Source organism: Pteropus medius, unplaced genomic scaffold, assembly GCF_902729225.1.
Source record: "Pteropus medius unplaced genomic scaffold, Ma_sr-lr_union100, whole genome shotgun sequence".
Lineage (NCBI taxonomy): Eukaryota > Metazoa > Chordata > Mammalia > Chiroptera > Pteropodidae > Pteropus > Pteropus medius.
In genome coordinates this window covers 24,431,381-24,455,396 of record NW_024344378.1, presented here as the reverse complement: position 1 = coordinate 24,455,396, position 24,016 = coordinate 24,431,381, and the positions used below count along the sequence as shown (strand labels likewise).

At 37.6% G+C, this 24,016-nt stretch overlaps 1 protein-coding gene across 1 annotated transcript in view; it reads right to left on the bottom strand.

Moving 5' to 3' along the window:
- Nucleotides 1-17,746: 17,746 nt before the first annotated feature.
- The window catches only part of LOC120608941 (cytochrome P450 2C42-like), a 38,706-nt gene continuing 32,436 nt past the window's right edge, over nt 17,747-24,016 (bottom strand). The window contains 3 exon segments of the mRNA XM_039870906.1: nt 17,747-17,817; nt 17,820-17,906; nt 18,618-18,754. Of these exon segments, the coding sequence (XP_039726840.1) occupies nt 17,747-17,817; nt 17,820-17,906; nt 18,618-18,754 (295 nt within the window).

Here is a 24,016-nt window from a genome sequence, read left to right as displayed (position 1 = left end):
CTTGCAGTGTTCTCAGAATCTTTATTGTTTGGCCCACTTTGAAAGATTATGCTCCGTTCGATGAAGACATGCAGAAGACCCACTTCCTTAATGGACTCCTCTCTCATTTTAAAGTCCCTTAACATAAGTGACTCCAATTTATTTCACATTTCACAATTTAAACCCCGTTCACATTTATTCTCATACACTACACGTTCCAGAGATGGAAAGACCTCTTTGCCCACACCAGAGCCAAAAATCTTTTAAGTACACGTCTGATAAATTGGTCCAAATGTAAACATCATGACGTCCAAAATTTTGTGATATGTATGTCCCCCATAGGGACATACTTAAAAGACAAAAGTCTCGGGTTGGAAAAAAAAAATGGCGCAGATGGTAGAGGCTCCGTTCATCCCTCTGGCGACCAAATCAAAGTTGTGATGGAAACAAGGAGCATCGGCAAGGAAACATTGCCGGGGGATCTAGATGAACAAGCCACACAACTAGGGAGAAATCCAAGAAAGCGCCCTGCAATGGCAGAACGTAGGATGCGGCGAGGGCGCTGGGCTGTCCATCCCGAACGGCTGAGTGAGATGGAGGCTGTTGTAGCGGCAGATGCCTCTTAAGCGGACCACATTGCAAGCAGATTTTCGTGGCGACGCGCCTACTCGCTCTGAACACCAGCGCTGATCTGGCTGCACGTAGAGGGCACCGGGGACTTACAGGGAGATATTGCTGGAGTGGGGGCTCAGCGAGGCTCACAATGTACAGAAGTGCCGGCAGGATCCGTTGCTCCCTGTTGAGCCTTCCCCACCACCAGTGCTCTGGACAGAGAGCCGCCATAGCCCTGACGTCATCAAACTGGATAACAGACGTCCCTCCGCCCAGAGGATTCCCTGAAACCCCGCCTCCCCCAACTCACAGACCGACTCAAGCCACATCCAGGTATATCCTCAGCGAGTCAGGTGCTCCTTGTTGAGCAGCGCCTAGACTCACACTGGAGGCAGCTGGCCTCGGTTTCTGGTGTGGCCTTTTGAGGCAACTATAAGCTCAGCATCTGTGGATTGCTTGCTGAATCTTAACAGGGGGCCCCAGAGGGGTAGAGGTTTGGGCTAAACTTGGCCTGCAGCTGAACCCCTCTCAGGACTGTGCCACTGGACACCTACTTCACAAATCCACACTAATAAGACTGCAAAACTTAGGAGCTTTGCTTAGTACATTAAAACAGACACAGAGGGCAGACAAAGCAGCAGAAACCACATGGGAGAAGAGAACAGAGATCTAGATATAATGGAGTCAAGTAATCTAACAGATGCAGAGTTCAAAACACTGGTTATAAAGATGCTCAAGGAACTTTTGAGAAGTGCAGATAAAATCAACAGATAAAAACATAAAAATGGAAATGGAACAGAGCAAAGGGAACCAATCTGAAATGAAGAACACATGACCCGAGATGAGAAGTCTATTAAATGGAATAAACAAAGGAATAAACAAAGTGAATAAAGGATCAAATGAGAAAGCCAAGGACACGCAATCACAATTTTGTGATATAAGTATGTCTCTATAGGACATACTTAAAAAATAAAGGTCCTTATTGTTTATCTGAACTCACCTTTAAATCAATGTCCTGCATTTGAATTTATTCAATCTGGCAATCCTATCTACAGGAACACCATTGGTGCAGATGACAAGGAATTACTCTTGTCCACGACTCATTATTTGGTTCCACGTCCTTTCAACCAAGGAGTAAATCTCACCGGCAGTGTCCCGCCTGTCCAAGGAATCTTTCGACATCTATTTCTACTACCATCAAATACTTCTTCAGTGTATGTGACAGAGCGATCATTGTACAAGAAAAATAGGACAAGGTTAGTACCAAGGAGTTACGGAGAGTTCTGTGCAAGTGACTGGTGTGACCAGAGGTGTCATCCCACGTGGAGGCGGGGGCAGCAGGGGACGGGGTCGGAGGTGATGGCCCTGTGTCAGTTGGAGCAGAATCCATAGGTTTTGGCTTCTATACCTGGCTGGGAACGGAGCCCTCAGAGGGAGCCCTAGGGACTTCAGGCTTTAGTTGGACATCTGGCAAGTGTGACTGGAGGGCTGCCTCAGAAGTGAGCACACAACTGGGTCACAGGAGATGTGGGACGACGAAGAATTTGGTGGTGTTCATGATGCACTGTGGTCCCCGCAGGTGGAAAGTTCAAGGAGTCCTTCATCTAGAATCGAATCACGCATCCTCTGTGCAGGGCCTCCCAGTGTGAGGGGAGGGCTGACCCAGCTCGAGGTGACAGCTCCCAAAGCGGGCTCAGGGAACAGGAGGCAGAAGAAGTCAACCCTGGATTCCCAGGGATGGGGTGTTTGGGCTGCCCTGATGGCTGATTGAAGGGCCTCCTGAATCCCTCCAGCTTCTCAAGGGGAACACATGAATCCGGTGAGAGCCTGGGGCTTTCCTGGGAGTGCCTCGCCTTGGAACCTTCAGGAAATGGAGCCATCTTTGAGTGGAGAAGGGAAACCCCTGCTGAGGTGGAGTCCATGTGAGGAATGTCATTTCCAAGCCCACCCGCCACAGCGCTCAGACTGCTGAGCAAGGCCTTGTGCTGCAGGGGCCCTGCATAGCCAGGGCACTAGCCCTGGGCTTTTCACAATTGTCCACCACTCAACACTCAGTTCAAAACTATTCTTTAAATCAGCAGATATTTATTAAGGCCCAGAAGTATCGTTTGCTTTCTCTTAGCACAGTGTTTCAGAAAACATTAAAGAGGGCAGAATATATTGATATTTCAAGGGATTCTGGTGGCTGAACTTCTCACAGAAATATATTCCTTAGGGAAAGTAAGTGACCTGTCGGATCAAGATTTGCACTTCGTTATTTAGATAGTATAATAGAATAATAGCAGTATAAAAGGCATTTGCTTAATAAAACTATTCTGAAAACTGTAATACAGTCAAGTTACAAAGTGAACACAAGTGAAACCAGTCAGGAGCCTGTTCTTGGCTGAACAGTTTCACCTTCAGAGAATCTGGCCTTTACAGTTTTTTTCACAACTATTTCTTCCGGGGTCTGCCACAGTTGGGTCACTGTCCCGTGACTTCAATGAACTGTTTTCTTGAGTTTAACTTCTCAAGATTAACCCATTGTTATCCGTGGGAAAATGAAACTTATCAAGCTTCTCCATCATTACCAGAAGCATTAAGTTCACCTCGTCATTGGACTCAAGTGAATGGGAACTACTTCCATTTATCACCGCAGCTCCTGCCCTATAAGGAGCCACGGGGAACAGGGATGGGCGGCTGGTTTATCCCGTTTTCAGTCCTGCCTTCCGCATGTCCCCACTGTCAGGAGGGAGGGAGTCCAGCGGCAGTACAGCAAGAGGTGAGGTTCTGCACAAAGACTTTTCACTCTCAGGACCTGCCCCAGGGACTGGGCCTTCCCGAGATTGGTTGTAAGAAGAACGGAGACACAGGTTGTGGTCGTGCGGAAAGGAAGCGCTCCGCTTTCTTTGAGTTTTCGGACCAGTTATTTTGGATGCAGGGGAAACTTCAGATTGGGAATGAAAGGATGAGGACAGCCTGGCACTCAAGGAGAGGGTCCCAGGAGAAGGACATGGAACCCTCCTGTCTTAGAGAAGTGGCTCCCTGTGCACAGAGATCAGGGAGCATGGGGTGCTGCTTCCTGTCAAATGCTCCAATGGGATAATGAACTACCTGAGACTCCATGTCTGGAAGCTGCAAGGTCATCAGCGTTGGGTAGTTTCTTCATGTCAAGTCTGCAATCTCCTCTCTGCAGATGGTGAGGTGTTTTCCAGCCTCCTGAGCTCTCAAGCAAGAGGACTAACTTCTTTTGGTGACTGCCGCATAAGGTATATGAACATCAAATTGCTGTGTTGAACTCCTGAACCTAACTTGATATCGTATGTCAACTGTAATTGAGAACAAGTTTTAAAAATATCTCCTGGGAAGTTCGATGGCATAGGAAGCGCTAACTCAATAGGTTTCCTATTGCTCAATGCTTTTTCATTTCTGCACATTGACTTTAATTCAAGTTATTCCTAATTATATCAATTGATAGGAAACGGGGGGCCTTATACATATTAAGTTCATGGCTCATTTGCATACGACGATTTTATATTACAGGTCTCCTAGCAAATAAAGAAAGCCTTTCCACTAATTTAATTTCTTTGTCTGTGTTTTTTTAACCTGTTTTCTGTGGATGGCAATACAGAGCAATATAATAGAAGTCCACAAAAAGGCAAATCAATTAAATTCCAAGCTGGTTGGAGGTGATGGACACCGTCTCCTCGAGAGGGAAATTCTTTTTTGCTTATAACGAAGTGAAGAATTCAAAAGATTCCACTACTCAATTTAATATTTGTGGTTGCCCTCCCAATGACTTGAATTTGAGATAAAATTTTCTCATTATACTTTTACTTTAGGCAATCCGTTCGGTCCTTATTTTTTGTTCATTTGTGTTAGTTTTTCTTCTCAAACAACATGGGTGGCTTCTGATTTTTTACATTTGTTCTTTCACATACCTGAATTTACTCATAATTTCTTGCTCTTTAAGGTTTGTCTTTGATTATTCTACACATGGATTCTTTAACTATTCATTATCTCTGAAAAGTTCCCAGGTCACTAAACATTTTCTTTCTCTGTCAGTGTTTAATTGCCTACAAGTTTGGCAGACAGATATGACTCTGTGCTGACAACTTGAATTACTAATCTTTACAAAAGAGGCCTACGAGGTATGGGAGCATAAATAAAGGCCCTGGATGAGAATAATGTATTAGAAAAAATACTTATTTAGCTAGAATGTACGGTCAACTCAAGTTTAAGGAAAAAGTCATATGCTGATTTTATGCATGCTGAAATTTTTCTGATAAGAGCATTTATAGGTAGGTATTTCTTGGAAGCTTCTAAAGTTACCTTTTACCTGATATACCAAAGACAAAGACTTTTTCTTTGTGTATTTAATGATTTAATAAAAATGTTTCTAATTCTTTAGCCTCGCCCTGTGATCCCACTTTTATCTTGGCCTGTGCTCCCTACAATGTGATCCGCTCCATTATTTTCCAAAACCGTTTTGATTATGCAGATCCCAATTTTCTTATCTTGATGGGAAAAGTCAGCGAAAACCTCAATATTATGAAGCTCCTCGTAGATCCAGTTTAAGCCAAGATCCTTTCTTCCTGACATACCATTAATGCTCTTTTCTCTGACAAGTCCAAAATTCTATATGGACCAAGCCGTGAGGGGAATGTTTGAACACCACAGTCCTACCCAGAGCTTAGCATTATGGAGCGCACATATGGGAAAGATGGCCGATCCATTTACTTCTCACACGCACAAAATGAATGTTCAAACACAGAGCTGGAATTCAAGCCAACTGACTCCCTGTCTGGTGGTTTTTCCACTAAAGTGCAGCTTTCAAAGCCCAGTTGCCATGAAGTACTTTAGTAACTGTTTAAAAGCATGGCTATGGCACTAAATGGACATCAGGTCCTTTCTGAAAGGCTTTCATTACCCACAGCACGTGGAGACCTCTTCTTCACATTACTTGGCAGCAATATCCTAATTTAGGGTATCGAAGAGGGAGAATGTTTGGGACCACAGGTACTGCCAGCAAACACTGACCAGAAGAAGAGTGTTGGATTCTTCAGCTAGGATTCTAGCTGACAAAGTAAGTGGGTTAGTGATGATAAATCAATGGGTTTTAAGGCATAGTAACCATTAACAAAAATCACAGTTTTACCCTGTGCTGAGCTGACATGCCTTGTATTGTGTCTAAAAGATAATTGTGTGATCTTAGGGCAATCACTTAACTGCCCGTGTGCACAATTACTTTATCCATAAAACGTTCAGTTGGATTTCTTGCTGTCTTCAAGTCTCATGCAATTCTAAACTACTGATTTCATTTCTGAGGCTGCTCGATAAAAGTCAAAACAGTAGGGACCATCTTTGTGCTCTCTATCAGGTTGCCCAAACTCAATCTCTGTTTCATCTACAAAATGTATATCATAGTAATTCATGCCATCCTGTTCAAGGCTTTAAGGAAGAAATGATGAAAATAAACCCAGATAATTGGTATAAATATGCTTTAATACTCCAAAATTATGTGTGAGTATTGAAATGATTATCATCTTTCATCCTCTGGTCAAAATTTTCTTCCTCAAATCTTTCCACCATCATAGAGAATTAGTTTATATGTATAGTAAAATGTTCCTTCTAAAGAAGGAGAATATTTTGTAACTATCTTTGTAGCTTCAGGATCTAACCAGGGCTTAACATATGGTGTATATGTCTTCGAGAAATATTTATTTAGTAAATATAGTTTTTCTCTTTTAGGTCTGTAACAATTTCCCTGCTCTCATTGATTATTCACCAGGAATTCATAACAAATTATATAAAAATTGCTTATTTAAAAGTTATGTTTGAGAGAAATGCAAATTAAAACCGCAATGAGATATCACCTCACACCTGTCAGAATGGCTATCATCGATAAATCAAAAAACAGCAAGTGTTGGCGAGGATGCGGAGAATAGAGAACCCTTATGCATTGTCGATGGGATTATACATTGCAGATTGGTACAGTTGCTGTGGAAAACAGTATGGAGGTTTCTCAAAAATTAAAAATGGATATACCTTTTGACTCAGCAATTGCACTTTTGGGTATTTATCGAAAGAACACCAAAACAATGATTTGTAAAGATCTATGCACTCCAATATTCATGGCAGCACAATTTACAATAGCCAAGATATGGAAGCAACCTAAATGCCCATCAACAGATGATTGGCTAAAAAAATTATGGTTCATATATAGAATGGAATATTACTCAGGCATTAAAACAAATGAAATCCTACCATTTGCAACAACATGGATGGAGCTAGATGTTATTATGCTGAGGGAAATAAGTCAGACAGCGAAAGAGAAATACCATATGATTTCACTTATACGTGGAATCTAAGGAACAGAAAGAACAGACGAATCAAAAACAGACTCACAAAAATAGTGGACAATTTGGTGACAGACAGAGGGGAGGGGGTTTGGAGGCTGCGAGAATGTGGTGAAGGATTAAAGAAGTACAAATTAGTAGTTAGTAGTTGATAGCTGGGCACGAGCATGAGGAGCACGGCCCAGGGAATGCAGTTAGCATTAATATGATGGCTAAGTGGAGGGCAAGGGGAGGGAGGGAGCAATTGGGGGAATCATTTTATGAACAAGGTAGATATCTAACCAATGTACTGTATACTTGAAACTAATTTAAATAAGTTCATTTAAAAAGTTCTGTTTGGACAATCATTTAAATAGCTTTACTTGTATTATTTAAACACTTTGCTGTTATGGTATGTTTCTCTGAAAGCAAACAACACAACATAAAGTTGGATCTGAGGAAAATCTTCATGCCATAAAAGAAGTCACAAAATGAAATTTAGTCATTATATTTTATTTTCTAATATAAAATGTTCAATTGTCTCTTTAGGTAACATTTCTATCATGAATTAAAATTTATAGTGAACTTAAAAAAAGTTATGTTTGAAAGAAAATGAAAGATCACTAAGACAAATCGTCATACTTCATTGATTATTTTCTGATCAAAATGGAACAGATACATTTTGATTTCTTGTGATTTTGTGGTTTATTATTTAATTCTGTAGTAACTAGGGTTGTTTAAATAGTGAGGCAATAAATGCCTGACTAGCATTTTAAGTACCTATTGTATGCATGAATCTGCACTAAGCATCATGGACCACATAGAACTGAAGTATTAAATAACTAGAAGACATAGACCCTGTCCTTTAGATATTAATAATAATCTACCTGAGAGACAGAAAGCATATATCAGATGAAATGTAAACAATTACAAACAAGTTAGAAAATATAAAATATTATACTGTAATATGAAAATGGTTACGATCGATACATATGGTATGTGGGAGAATGGAAAGGAATGGCTTAACTTAGGTAGACTTCCTGCGTGTCATGATGTTTGATGTAGATCTTAAAGTATTTGCAGTGGTGGACAGTGTAGGGAATTTCAGGTGGGCTGAATGATGCAGGTAAAGGTTCAGAGGTGTGTGATGGAAAAGGTTTTAGGTGGGTGGTAGAAAGTAGACTTAAGAATGCATCCAAAAATAAATTTGGATAAATATGAGGTTGAATGCTGGCATGGAAAGTTTTGATTTGATCAGGCAGATGCATAACTAGAACAAGAACAGAATATAGATAATAGAGAAAACTATTCTCTTTCTGTAGAACAATCTATACAATAAGAATGAAGCCTAAGGACAGGCTGAGCAATATTCATTTTTTTTAACTCGGTTCTTCTGAGAGAATGGACCATGGAAATGCAGGGGAGTCAAAACCAAAGTTATCCCTCTTGTCATAGTCTCAGAATTCTAGGAACAGAATCAAGTATGCAGTCTCATGGACGTCAAAGAATCAGCACCCTTTTAGAAAAAAAAAATCAGATATTAGATAAAATTTGGAAGTAAAGATGCTATACTTGGGAAGGCCTTTTAAAGTGGTTAAGAAAGTTTTAGAGCAGCTCTGTAGAGAAAGGTTTTAGTAGAGAGAGGACGATGAGAGCCAAGTTATAGGAGCTCATGTGAGAAATTTCAGCATGAGACCAGATACCCTATTTGGAAAGTTTAACCAAGAAAGGAAAGATTTAGATCATGAATTTGAATAGCGGTAGGATTGAGTTCAAAACCTGTGTGAGCGGGGAAATATAGGTACCATAAAGACACTAGTGTAGGTGAACTGAGGCAGAAACCAGAACACACTTCAGAACTAGTTTCAGAGAAGAAAATCCTTCCTTTGAGGCCACGATTTTTTATTCAACCACTTTGTAAGAATAGGTAGAAATGAAAAATTATCGAGAAGGCCAAAATGGCAAGGAGCCAAAAATATTGAAGGAGATAACTTTAAAAGAATTATCTATGGAATTTGAGCTAGATATTTTTGACTCAAGTGTTGCAGACGGCATACCATTAAGAAGCTGGAATGGTTTAAAGAAACTGGAACAATGAAGAAATTACTTCCATTCTCTGCCTTCTCTTATGGTAGGACAATGATTCTTATCCTTTTCTGTGTGTTTTTAATTTGAGAATATGATCAAATGTGTGAACTCCTTCCCATATTCTTCCCAGAAGAATGCACCTACATGAGTTCTCCATATTTTGCACACATTTAGAAGGGTTTCCTTAATGCTATGAAGCCTCTTTATTAATCAAGGAGAGATCTAAGATCTCCAGAATTTCAATTTCAAACAGCCGTTTTCTGAATACAGTATTTTAAAATAACATTGTTTTCTGTGTCTTACTATTGCATTTAGTCTGCCTAAATTTTTTTTTTTTGGTTACAGATTTATATTGAGATACAATTCACGTACCTTACAATGTACCCACTAAAGTGTACAATTCAATGAGTTTTAGTATATTCACAGAGATGTGCAAGCATGACCACAATCAATTCTAAAACACTTTCATTGTCCTGAAAAGAAACCTCATACCCTTTAGCAGTCATCTCTCATTTCCCCCCAACTAGACAGTCCTAGGCAACCACTAATCTACTTTGTCTCTGTATATCTTCCTAATCTAATCATTTAACATAAGTAGAATTTATACTATATAGTCTTTTATAACTGGCTTCTTTTACTTAGCATAATGTTTTCAAGATTCATCATTGTTAAAGATGTATCTATACTCCAATTTTTCTATAGTTGAATAATATTCCATTGTATGGATATAACATTTTATTTATTCATTCAGGTGTTGATGGACATTTTAGTTTTTCCATTTTTGACTGTTTTGAACAATGCTCCCATGAACACTCATTTACAAGTTTTTGTGTGGGCATAGTTTTTATTTCTCTTGGGTATATATCAAGGAGTAAAACTGTTGGGCCACATGGTACCTTTTCACTTAACCTTTGAGAAACTGGCTAAATTAAAGACCTAAACGTCAAAACCAAAACCATAAGACTGTTAGAAGAAAATATATATGTAAAAGTGGATACAATATTTTAAATTTTCCCAATAGTGTCGGAGGGTTCCCGTTTCTCCACATTCTTTGCTATGAACATCGGAGTGCAAATATCTTTTGGGATATGGATTTTCAAGTCTTTGGTGTAAATACCCAGTAGATGGATTGCTAGATCACATGGTAGATCAATTCTTAGTGTTTTGAGAAACCTATATACTGTTTTCCATAGCGGCTATACCAATTTGCAGTCCCACAAGCAGTGTATGAGGGTTCCTTTTTCTCAGTGTCCTCTCCAACATTTGTTATTACTTGTCCTATTGATTATAGCTATTCTAACGGGTGTGAGATGGTATCTCATTGTGGTTTTGATTTGCATTTCCCTAATATCTAGCAATGTTGAGTATCTTTTCATATGTTTGTTAGCCATTTGTAAGTCGTCTAGAGAGAAGTCTCTGTCCAGGTCCTCTGAAAATTTTTGATTGGATCATTTGTTTTTTTTTGTTGTTGTTATTGAGTTGTAGAGTTCTTTGGATATTTTGGATATAGGCCCTTATCAGAGGTGTTGCTTGCAAATATATTTTTCCATTCGGGTGGTTGTCTCTTTACCTTGTTGACAGTTTCTTTTGCAGAGTAGAAGCTTTTTAGTTTGATGTTGTTTTATTTATTTATTCATTTATTTTAGCTTACTTCTCTTGCTTTTGAGGTCAAATTCATAAAATCCTCTTTAAGTCCATTGTCCTTGAGTTTAGTTCCTATGTTTTCTTCTATGCATTTTATTGTTTCAGTTCTTATATTTAGGTCCTTAATCCATTTTGAGTTAATTTTGGTGTATGATGATGGACAACAACCTAGTTTCATTCTTTTGCAGGTGGCTTTCCAGTTTTCACAGTACCATTTATTGAAGAGGTTTTCCTTTCTCCACTGTATGTTTTTGGCTTTTTGTTGAAAATTATTTGCCCAATTTAAATATGGGTTTACTTTTGGACTCTCGATTCTGTTCCACTGATCCGTGTGTCTGTTTACTGCCAATACCATGCTGTTTTGATTACTGTTGCTTTGTAGTATAATTTGAAGTTGGGCAGCATGATGCCTCCAGCCTCATTCTTTTTTCTCAGGATGGCTTCGGCAATTAGGAGACGTTTGTGTTTCCATACAAATCTGATGATTTTTTTAACTATTTCTTTTAAAATGCTGATGAGATTTTTATGGGGATTGCATTAAATCTGCATAATGCTTTAGGTAATATGGTCATTTTAACTATGTTGATTCTTCCCATCTAAGAACACGGAATATCTTTCCTTTTCTTTGTATCTTCTTCGATTTCTTTCATTAGGAAGTTATAGTTTTCATTATATAGGTCCTTCACATGTTTTGTTTAATTTATTCCTAGGTATTTTATTCTTTCTGTTGCAATTGCAAAAGAAATTATTTTTTCCACTTCTTTTTCTCACCCTTCATTATTATAGAAAAGCTGTGGATTTTTGAACGTTGATTTTGTATCCAGATACTTTACTGTATTTCCTTTTGTTTCTAGTAGTGTTCTTATAAAGTCTTTAGGGTTTTCTATAACGAGAATCATGTCATTTGAAAATAATGAGAGTTTGACTTCTTTGTTTCCTATTTGGATGCGTTTTATATCTTTCTCTTGTCTGATTGCACTCGCTAGGACTTCCAATGTTATATTGAATAACAGCGGTGATAGCGGGCAGTCTTACTTTGTTCCTGATCTTAGAGGGAAGGTTTTAGTTTTTCACCATTAAGTATAATGTTGGCTGAGAGTTTGTCATAGACGGACTTTATTATGTTAAGATTCTTTCCTTCTATAGCCATTTTGTTAAGGTTTTGATCATAAATGCATGCTGTATGTTGTCGAAGGCTTTTTTCAGATAGGAATTAAAAAATAGGAATCATATGATTCCTATTTTTTAATTTGTTTACATGGTGTATCACATGAATTGATTTGCATATGTTGAACCACTCTGTGCCTCTGGGATGAAGCCCACTTGATCGTGGTATATAATGTTTTTAATATGTTGCTGTATTCAGTTTGCTAGTATCTTATTTAGGATTTCTACATCTGTGTTCGTGAGAGATATTGGTCTGTAGTTTTGTTGTGTGTGTGTGTGTGTGTGTGTGTGTATCTTTACCAGGTTTTTGTATCAGAGTGATACTGGCCTCAATACATGTCTTGGGAAGTATTGTCTCGTCTTCAATTTTTTGGAAGATTTTGAGGAGAATAGGTATTAAATCTTCTTTAAATGTTTGGTAGAATTCACTGGTGAAGCCATCTGGTCCTGGACTTTTACTTTTTGGTAGTTTTTTGATGATTGTTTCAATTTTCATCCTGCTGATCAGGCTATTTAGATTTTCCAGTTCTTCTTGTTTTAGTCTTGGAAGCTTGTATTTTTCTAAGAACTGGTCCATTTCTTCTAGGTTATTAAAATGGTGTTATATACTGTTTCATAGTATTCTTGTATGAGCCTTTGTATTTCTGTGATGTCAGTCGTAATATCCCCTCTTTCATCCCTGATTTTGTTTATTTGTGTCCTTTCTCTTTCTTCTTTAGTGAGTCTAGCCAGGGGTTTGTCAATTTTATTAACCTTCTCAAAGAACTAGCTCTTTGTTGCATTTATTTTTTCTATCTTTTTTTTCAATTTTATTTATTTTTGCTCTAATTTAGATGATTTCTTTCCTACTGTTGACTTTAGGCTTCATTTGTTCTTCTTTTTCTAGTTTTTTAAGATGAAGTTTTAGGTTGTTCATTTGTACTTCTTCTTGTTTTTGGAGGTAGGCCTGTAATGATATGATCTTTTCTCTTATGACCATTTTTGCCATGTTCCACAAGTTTTGATATATTGTGCTATTATTATCATTTGTTTCTGTGTATCTCTTGATCTCTCTTTTTATTTTTTTCTCTGACACAGTTTTTCTTCAGTAGTATGTTGTTTAATCTCCATGTATTTGTGGATCTTCCTGCTTTCTTTCTGCAGTTGATCTCTAGTTTCAAAGCATTATGATCAGAGAATATGGTTGGTATGATTTCAACCCTCTTCTATTTGTTGAGGCTATCTCTGTGTCCCAGGATGTGGTCGATTCTTGAGAATGTTCCATGTGCAGTAGAGTAAATGTATAAGCAGCTGCTTTGGGATGGAAGGCTCTGTAAATGTCGATTATGCCCAGGTGGTCTAATGTGTCAGTTAAGGATGTTATTTTCTTATTGATTTTCTGTTTGGATGATCTGTCTATATCCAACAATGGAGTATTTAGGTCTTGTACTATGATAGTGTTTTGGTCTGTTTCTCCCTTTAGTTCTGTTAGTAATTGCTTTACATATTTCAGGGCTCCTTGACTGGGAGCAAAGATATTAATAAGTGTTATGTCTTCTTGGTGCATCATTCTCTTTATCATTATGAAGTGTTCCTTGGTATCTTTTTTTATCTTTTTTATTTCGAAGTCTATTTTGTCTGATATTAGTGCCGCTACTCCCCCTTTTCTCTGAATGCCATTTGCTTGAAATATCATTTTCCACCCTTTCACTTTGAGCCTATATTTGTTTTTGGATCTGAGATGTGTCTTCTGAAGGCAGCATATGGTTTTGCTTTTGGGTTTTGCTTTTTGATCCAATATGCAACTCTGTGCCTTTTTATTGGTGAGTTCAGTCCATTTGCATTTAGGGTGATTACTGAAATACGAGGTCTTCTTATAGCCATTTTATCTTTTGCTTTCTGGTAGCTCGGTGTTTCCATTGCTTCCTTGTCCTTGTGTTTCTGTTTTCTTTATTTTGGTTGGCTTTTATGGGTTTTCCCCTGGTCCTTCTGAATCTTTGCAATGTGGTTACTATTACGAATATGTAAAGGATAGTTACATAGATACAGTTGTCCATTTTCTTCTGTGCGTGCCTTGTCTTCATTCCCCTTTGCGAATTTGGATCTTTGAATCCTCCCCTTTTCTGTCATTGTTGCCTCAGTTTGTCTCTATGTATGCTGAATGTTCATTATTATCTTGCTATAGTAATTCTCTTTTTAATGTTTTGCTTATAATGCCCTGTTCTTAGTAACATTGCACTCCTCTGCTTCTATTTGCCTGATAGTCACTTTACTCCTAATTATGGGTTTTTGTTTTGTTTTGTTTTTTGTTTTTTTGTCATTTTGTTTTAGGTGAGCTGACCCCTTTCAGTATTTCCTGTAGTGCAGGCTTTGTAGTGGAGAATTCCCTCAATTTTTGTATGTCTGGAAAGGTATTAATTTCTTCTTCATATCTAAAGGGGAGCTTAGCTGAATACATTATTCTAGGTTGGTTGTTCTTTTTACTTAATAGTTTAAATATTTGATTCTGTTCTTTTCTGGCTTGTAAGGTTTGTGTTGAGAAGTCCAAGGATAATCTAATGGGTTTTCCTTTATAAGTAACCATTTTCTTCTCCCTGGCTGCCCTGAGAATTCTGTCTTTGTTGCTGATTTTTGATAATTTTAATATAATGTGTCTTGGTGAAGGCCTTTTGGGGTTGAGATAAATGGGTGTTCTTGAATTCGAAGCTCCAGCTCATTCCTCAGATTTAGGAAATTCTTGTCTACTATATGTCTTAAAATGCTTTCTGGTCCCTGCTCCTTTTCTTCGCCTTCAGTAATGCCCATTATTCTTACGTTTCTTCTCCTTATGGTATCTGCTAGTTCTCGTATTTCTCTTTCATTATTTTTTATTCCTTTGTTTCTCTCTTCTTTCTTCTGATTTATTTCTAGATTTCTGTCTTTGATATCACTGATCCTTTCCTCCACTTGGTCAACTCTATTTCCCAAGCTTGCTATTTCATTTTTCAACTCTTGCAGTGTGTGTATGTATTTCTTTTAATCTCCGGAAGAACTATTCTGTTCTTTTTGAGAGATTCAATCTCCTTGCTAAAGAACTCATTCTGTTCATCTAGTTTTTTCAATTCCTGAAATTGTTGACATGATTTGTTTTAGAACTCACTGTGTTTTTTCAGAAGTTCCATCCTGAATTCTGTCATTTAAGTTGCATATTTCTATGTCTGTAAGCTTATTTTCTGGAGATTTTTCTCTTTCTTTCTGATATGCCCTGTCACCTTGGTTCTTGATGGTGTTTAATGGACTATTTCTGGGCATTAATGGAAGTGTATTCTGCTTTTTTCCAGAAAGAAGATTTATTATATAAAGGTCTCTCTTTAGCCTGTTGCAAAGAAGGCGCTTTTCTTTTGGTTTTCAGTAGATGGCGTCTAAGCCTCTAGGATCCCTGCTTCATATAAAGTCTTAATAATGCCTTTTTTTTCCCCCCTTACAGAAGTTCGATCACACTCACTACCCTCAATCTCAATCCTTGTCAGTGTTAGTGGCAGTTTCAGTAGCGTTAGCTCAGATTCCCCTGGGGCTCCGCAGTGTTCAGTCTCGAAGGATATGGAGGGAGTTCCCCTCCACGTTGGAGAATGTGGGCTGCAACTCAGCCTCACCTGTTGCAACAGAGGCTGGTAATATCAACTGATGCTTCTCTGTCATCCTGCTTCTCTGCTTTCTGCCTTGATGACTAGGCCCTGTTGCAGGCCACATGTAGCTCACAGTACTCCTAGGCAGGGCTATTCAAGGATCTTACCTTCTCCTCCTCCTCCTACAGGGAGCTCCAGTGGCTGCGAGGGGAAGCTTCTTTATTTCTCCCAGTCCACCGCCTGACACCCAGGGTTCTAACCTGTGGTAGCTCAGATCCTACACTCAGACGTGCTGGTGTGCAGTTTGGGTGTTTTTTGTTGAGTTTTAGATGTTCAGCTTATTGTTATTTCAAGGGGAGAGATCTGAGGATGTCTCTCACTCTGCCATGTTTCTCTTAATCACCTCTTTTGACCAATTTAACTACCAAAAATAAAGTCTTGCTTCCACCCAACATGACCCAACTATTCCTGGTACAACCAAAAATGCCTTAACTCTCTCCCCAAAAGAGAATAATGATGTCCCTTAAATCACTTTATCCACCTGAGAGAATGTTTAACCCTTTCATAGCTGAGTCACACTCTCTTTTTAACATCCTGACATACAAGCTTAACCATTATTAACACATTTTATACTTGCTCATGGGGAACTAAGAAGGGGACAGACATGGTAAAAGTGTTGATATTATATTACATATGCGAACAAATTCATATCAAACTAAAAAAAAACTACTTTAAACCATATCAAACTAAAAAAAAACTACTTTAAACCAAACTAAAAAAAAACTTTTTAATTCTCATTTCTGTGATTGGTCACATGGTTTTAACTCATCTGTATAACTTCCTTCTTCTACTATCCATTCCAATTTAGACATCGTGATGCCTCGTGCTCATTTACATGATGGATGAGGTGACCCAGGACTTTATTCTTGAAGGGTCAATGCCATTAGCAGTTCTGTTAATGCTGTTTTTGTTCTAGCAGACTCAAGGTATCTAGAGTATGCTGAGTCTTCTCAGTGTTTAAATACAAGTAAGACAGAATCCTGTTCCTCATGCAACTCTCTGCAAATGTTATGAAAGTTTGAGATGACAGATGTGTAGTCTCACTCCTCTGCTCCTCAGGGAGAAGCTGGGGGCTGTTGGGTTCCTGCCCAACTCTATGGCACTTTGCTAGTGTTGGTAGTATGGCCAGAATGTATCTCCTCTTTTCTTTCTAGCTTTCAGGTGGCTAGATTTACATTGGCTCAGGGTACAGGAGTCTTCCAACTACTTTCTGGATTTTTACAAAGGGAGTTGATTCACGTCTTGTCATCAGTCAGTGTGTCCACTGGGGGAACAAGAGTTCAGGGCTTCCTATTATGACATGTTGCCAATGTTACTCCCTCTTGCGTCATTTTAATGGATTGTGTACCTAAGGAAATGACCCATTTCATCTAAGTTATCAAAGTTGTAGGCATAGAGGTGTTCATAATATTCCTTTATTATCCTTTTAATGTCTATAGCATCAAAGCAATAGGCCCTCATTTACCCTGATTTTTAGTCTTTTGTGATCTCTCTTTCTTAGGGGCAGACTGGCTCTGAATTTATTAATTCTATTGAACTTTTCAAGAAAACCAGCTTCTTTTCCCATTGATTTTCTCTATTGATCTCCTGTTTAACATTTTTAAATTTCAGTTCTGATTTTCATTTTTATTTTCTGTGGCTTATTTTGCATCTAATTCCTCACTATCACTGTTCTTAATGTTTCTCTATGTGATGAAGCTGCTCCTGAACACAGTTTTTCTCCCTTTACATGCATATCTCAAGTACCTCTAAGTGACACAGAGCCAAGAGAGCTTTCCTGCCTCATTCCCTTTGTCTTTCTCTGTGAGTATCCTTATGAGGATGAGCACGGCCCCTTTGGATTATTTTCTTTAATTTCTTACCTGCACTATGCACAAAGGAAGGAAAGTCTGAGATCTTATCCAGCAAATCATGCTTTTTAGCACATGCAGGAGAGAAATGGCTCTGCATTGGCATACACAAATCATCTTGCTCTATTTCATGTTGGCTACGTAGTACCATTCAATATCAGATAAGTTTTGTATAGGTGATGGCCCATACAAATGTTTCAGAGTATGAAGAATAACAGACACATTTCTGCAATGAAACTCAGGAAATTCTCCTTTAATTGAGGTTGAATGTTTCTGGATCTTGAGAGAATAAATGGGTGATGAGAGAGGAAAGGTCAGAGAAGAAACTCCGTGGGTAGGGATGAAAAGGGAAGCAGGTGAATGACGTCCCGGATGATAGGGAGTAGCAGACAACATCTCAAGAGAAGACCTATGGTTTCTCCTTTCTCACACAGAAATGAAACAGCTAGTAAGGAGGTGGCACAGAAACCAATTCTTTGGCAATTGCCATGGTGTCAATGTCTTTTGGATCAACCCAGATTTCAGGGTGAATTTCTCCAAAATGATGGTCAGGAATAAAAAGAGCTCCATGCGGGCCAGGGCCTCTCCTACACACATGCGTTTCCCTGAAAATAGCAAACACGGAGACACTAAGTTTTTGGATGCTGGAAAGAGAATATGCAGTAAATATTTGATTAATGGTTGAATAATGGACAGAAGGTAGAACGGCTCATACACAGATGGACAAAGGTTGGATGCACATGCTAGCCACCTAACATCTTATCCTAATGAGTATTCTCCTTTAACAACTACTATTGAGTATCAGTACTATGCCAAGCACTCTATTAAGTATTGTCACATTATAACTGCTCTTTCAAGTTTCCAGCAAGCTTTTTGTAGAATCGTACAGACATTAGTTGTACGTTCTGTCCCTGGTCTGATGTTTCATGAATTTCTTCACATTCTTCATTGCCTTTGTTCTCGCTCTCAGTATACCTACTCTTTATCAATTTCCAACGCACCGCAAACTTTCAACTTTTCTATAACACTGTTCCTTTTTGGCTAGGATGCCCTTCTCTTATTTGTTGAGGACCCAGCGCAAATTTTAGTTCTTAGTTTGGAAGACCCGAGTTAACTCTCCAAAGCTCCAATGATCTGGCCTCATGATGAGGATGTATCACGAGGCGGGAATGTGCACGGGCATTGGTATCGGGTATCGTGGCCCGATCATGGACGAGTGATTCTACTAGTCCCCGAGTGAGGATTACGAAAGATCCAGCTGATCCCCAAAAGGTATTCTGTCTTCTGAAGTGCTGAAGGGAATAAAATTCTATTACCTGCTGAGAAAGCCATGAAGTAGTCACTCTTCTTAAAATTGCCACACTCGTCCAGAAAGTGCCCGGGGTCAAACACCTCCGGGTTGGGAAATTCTTTGTCATCATGCAGCACAGATGTCAGAGATGTTAATATAGTTGTGCCCTGGACAGAACAGATGAAGATAAAGTGAGCGATGAAAAAGTCATGGGGCTGGAAGCAATGTTGGAAGTCACTTAGTCCGATCTTATGATCTGTACATGTGAGACCCAGGTCCAAAGAAGGGAACTGGCATTTTGAGCAAGAGGTAACAATAAACAAGGACAGGTTTAAGACTAGTGGCAAAGAGGTTGTTAAAGTGGATGCCAATAGGGTTTGAAATTCTGAATCCACAGGTCTCAGGGTGCCCAACCTTCTCAATCCATCCTGTTGATCACCATGTTTGGACAGTAGGCTATGTCCCCACCAGTTGCTTTATTTTATCTCTTCACTTTTCATTCATCTCAAATGTGGAATTTTGTTTAAAATGAAAGTTTCTCTTAGAGTTTGAAATGTCTGGACTTATGTATTCATAGGGCTTTTGTAAGTAGATGTCTGATCAAATTAAATATAATCTTTTCTATGATAATAACAATAAGTATAGTAATAAATATTAGCATTATCATTGTCATGTAGAATGTTTGTCTCAATTTAAAACCATAGAAACAAAGAACAAATCAATGGTTGTCAGAGGAAAGAGGGCTAAAGGAATGGATGAAACAGTAAAGGGGAATATAGTCAGCAATAGTGTTATATGTTCATGGTGACAGATAGTTACTAGACTTAGTGTGGTGATCATATAAGTATATAAATGTTGAATCACTATGTTATACACCTGAGACTAATATAATACTGTGTACTAACTATACTTTAATTAAAAATTAAAATAAATAAATAGGGTAGATTTCATTGCCAATTAATCCTTGCTTGTAAAAGCAGAAGGAATGATAAAATCAGAAATTCTTCAATTTACAACAATTCAGTTTAGGATTATTAATTCGGGAAAGTTTTACCAATGAATGCTAAAACTATTGGATAAGTAATTGGAAAGCATTATATTCACAGAGTCCTATAGTACCATGCCACAGATTTTTATTAATCAAATGTAAAAAAGAAACTTTGCCATAAAGAGAACAGCAGATATCACTTTATTAGATGAGGAACATAGCATAACCAATAAGAGCATTATGTGACCCACCTCCCCAGTGAATTTCAGTGGGACATATAAAGCATCTATATAGTTCTCTTGCCAAAATTGTAGCTAAAATCTAATATCTAGAAAAAAATTGCACAAAAGCAACCTGAGAAATATTTTACATGATTACTGGCCTGGTTTCTCCATGAAGTCAAAGGCATTGAAAGAAAAGAAACAGAGCAAAGGGAACCAATCGCAGGAGACTAAAGGGAAAAGAGAATCAAATTATCTGCATGTTCCTTGGCTGAATACTGAATTGCAAACAAAAGAAAACGATAAACATTTCAATAGAAAATATTGTAGGAAAATATGGAAAATTTTGATATAGGCTATACATAAGATAATATTGTATCAATGATAACTCATGATTGTGAATGCTATTATTATCTAGTATACAAAAATCATTGTCATTGGGAAATGCATACTGAAGTTTTAGGTGTTGATAGACAGATACGTGAATAAATAGATAAGTAGAAAAGTAAATATATTCACAAATTTATATGTTATATATATATGTATATGTTTTTAATGTTTTCAGATTTTAAAAAAAGTTTCATACAACATTGGGGGGAAATACCATCCCCTAAGTTTATCATATAAAAGATGTATAACTCTTTTTATAAAAAATAATCTCTTGTATATTTTTAAACAAGCAATATATGAAAATTTCTCTGAGTTTTATGATTTATAATTTTTTAAAATAAATTCATTTATTTAAATTAGTTTCAAGTATACAGTACATTGGTTAGACATCTACCTTGTTCATAAAATGATTACCCCAATTGCTCCCTCTAAAGAAGGGCACTGGCACTTTGAGCTAGAAAGAACTGGCCCTCCCCTGGCCCTCCACTTAGCCATCATATTAATGCTAACTTCATTCCCTGTGCCATGCTCCTCATCCTCATGCCCAACTATCAACTACTAATTTGAACTTCTTTAATCCTTCACCCCATTCTCCCAGCTCCCCAATCCCCCTCCCCCTCTGTCTGTCATCAAATTGTCCACTATATTTGTGAGTCCATTTTTGATTAATTTGTCCTATTTGTTCCTTAGATTCCACATATAAGTAAAATCGTGTGGTATTTCTCTTTCTCTGTCTGACTTATTTCACTCAGCATAATAACTTCTAGCTCCATATATGTCATTGCAAAAGGTAGGATTTCATTTTTTTAATGGCTGAATAATATTCCATTGATCAATGGAACAGAATAGAGAGCCCAAAAATAATTCTATGCCTATATGCTCACTTAACATATGACAAAGGAGATAAGACTATACAATGGGGTAAAGACAGTCTGTTCAATAAATGGGTTGGGAAAATTGTACAGATACATGCATAAAAAGAAGCTGGACTATTTTCTTACACTGTATACAAGAATAGACTCAAAATAGATTAAAGAATTAAATGTAAAATATAGGCAGTAAACTCTCTGATATTACTAACAAGAATTTCTTTTCAGATATATTTCTTCAGGCAAGGGAAACAAAAGAAAAAATAAACAAATCGAACTACACTGAACTAAAAAGTTTTTGTACAGCAAAGGAAACTATCAACAAAACAAAAAGACGACCAACTCTTTGGGAGAAGATATTCGCTAATGATACATCTGATAAGGGGTTAATATCCAAAATTTATAAAGAACTTATACAACTCAATAACAAAAAGAACAAACAATTCCATTAAAAAAAAAAATGGGCAGAAGACCTGAACAGATACTTCTCCAAAGAGGAAATACAGATGGCTAACAAACATATGAAAAGATGCTCAAGGTAGCTAATTATCAGAGAAATGCAAATTAAAACCACAATGAGATATCACCTCACACCTGTCAGAATGGCTATCATCAATAAATCAAAAAACAGCAAGTGTTGACGAGGATGTGGAGAAAAGGGAACCCTCATACATTGTTGGTGGGATTGCAAATTGGTACAGCCACTATGGAAAACAGTATGGAAGTTTCTCAAAAAATTAAAAATGGATATACCTTTTGACTCAGCAATTGCACTTATGGATATTTACCCAAAGAAAACCAAAACAATAATTCGTAAAGATCTATGCACCCCAATATTCATGGCAGCACAATTTACGGTAACCAAGATATGGAAGCAACCTAAATGCCCATCAACAGACTATTGGATAAAGAAATTATGGTTCATATATACAATGGAATATTACTCAGCCATGATATAATTTTTAAGATACAAGAAAAGAACTGAGACATATATATTTCACCAGTTGTTGTTTGAATTATTGGCTATTCATAAAGAAATAAAGCATGACCATTACTCTACACCATATGTAAAAGTTTACCTGAATGGATCCACGATCTAAATTCAAGTGCTAAAACTGTAAAGTTTAAAAATAGAAGAGAGTATTCTTTGAGACCTTGTTCTGGCAAATATTATTTAGACAGGAACCCCCGTCCCCCAAAAAAGCACTGATTAATCTCACATCATTGCAAAGTATTCTGTTAGACAGTTTTGGACACTGACCAATACCATCTATGTGTAAATCCAGCTTACCACCTGTTTTTGTACAGCTCATGATCTAAGCATCTCAAACTGAAAAAATCAAGGAAGAATAAAATTGTGTGACACACAAAGATTATATGAAGTCTAAATTTCAGTTTCAAAACAATTGAGATATAGCCATTTTCATTTGTTTACATGTGCTCTATGACTACTTCCATGCTATGATAGCAGTTTTGGATACCGCATCAGACATTGCAAGGCCCACAAAATATAAATACTTACACATTCACATTTTGAAGGAAAGTTGACCAACTCTTGTCTTAGGACATGATATCCACCTAGCTCAGTGGGCTCCAGCCTTCGGTAGGAGAAATCACTTATTTCATTGGAAAGAAGGTAGAATCCGCCACCCACTATGGCATATTTCTACACTGGGGTGTCCCATGCAGAAAGAAATGGTCATTCCCACATCCGATGTAGTGGATAAAGGGGCAATTCCATTCCATTTCCCCGTCAGTTATTTCCCATTTACTTAGAAACAGGAGAAATGAGTTTTAATAATTACTCTGAGACCACAATATTCAAATAGAAAAGTTTTCTCTTCATTGCAGTCTATGTTGAAAATACAGTGGACTTGAAGTCCTAGTCCCTGTACCCAATTTGTGATCATCGAGGCAGTCCCTGTTACCTCTTATTAAAGTCATCAATTCAGTCTTCTCCAAAGACTGGCATCAGCACTCGGAGCCTTACTAATCTCATTACTTTCTTTCACCAAAAAACTACAAACTTTGTCATGTTATTTTTAAAAATGAGATAGTTATATGTTGTGTCTTTGAGTGAAATATGGTAGCTTATAGTATACCAAATGGAAAAAATGGAAATATATACAGAAATTATGTCTTAAAAAGCATTGGAAATTTGCTCCATTTAGTTTTATTATAACAAAGCAACTTGTACACTTTTAACATTTAAAACTGAGCATCTTTCTTTTCCAGTGAAACAAAAAGAAAATTTAAAAATAAACAGAAACAAAACTACGATAGAGAATATAAATTCCGAATAAGATCTTACAGGTTCTGCTGATTCTCTCATCTTGGACATCATTAGGAGAGAATTTTATTTTAAAAGTGTCATCTTAAACTGCAAGGATATCCATTAAACATCACAATTAAACATGCCGAAGGAGAAGCCATGTTGTCACAATGTCCACTTAACCCACCCAAACATCTCAAACTCACCCTTTGCTGACCTTCTATAACCTCATTTTTTTTCTTTTTTTTAAACAAGAGAAAGAAAATGCTAACTGTCCATATTCACATAGGGACACAGTGTAATCTCTGAGCCCAATATACAGAGAAAGGAGGAAAAAAGCTAGAATTCTATGCACTACTACACAGGGGCCTAGCACCCTCCAGCTGCCAGCAGAGCTAAGGGAGCAGAAGGTTTTTCTTTTTTCCCACAGAGCACGGTGAACTTCAGAGAGAAGCTGATACCTAAATTAATTTTAGTCTGTGTCTATGTCCAAATTCTAATCAAAAGAAGATGTTGCATCATTCTGACTGCCTCATAGGAGAGGGATGAACCCATTCTTGAAAAAGATAAAGAGCATCTAAAAAGTTTTATAATCCAATAAAGTTTACCAAATGTACAGAAAACATCATTCTATGTGAGATGTTAAACCTCCACTCTCCTGCAAATCAAACATGAAAGAAAGAT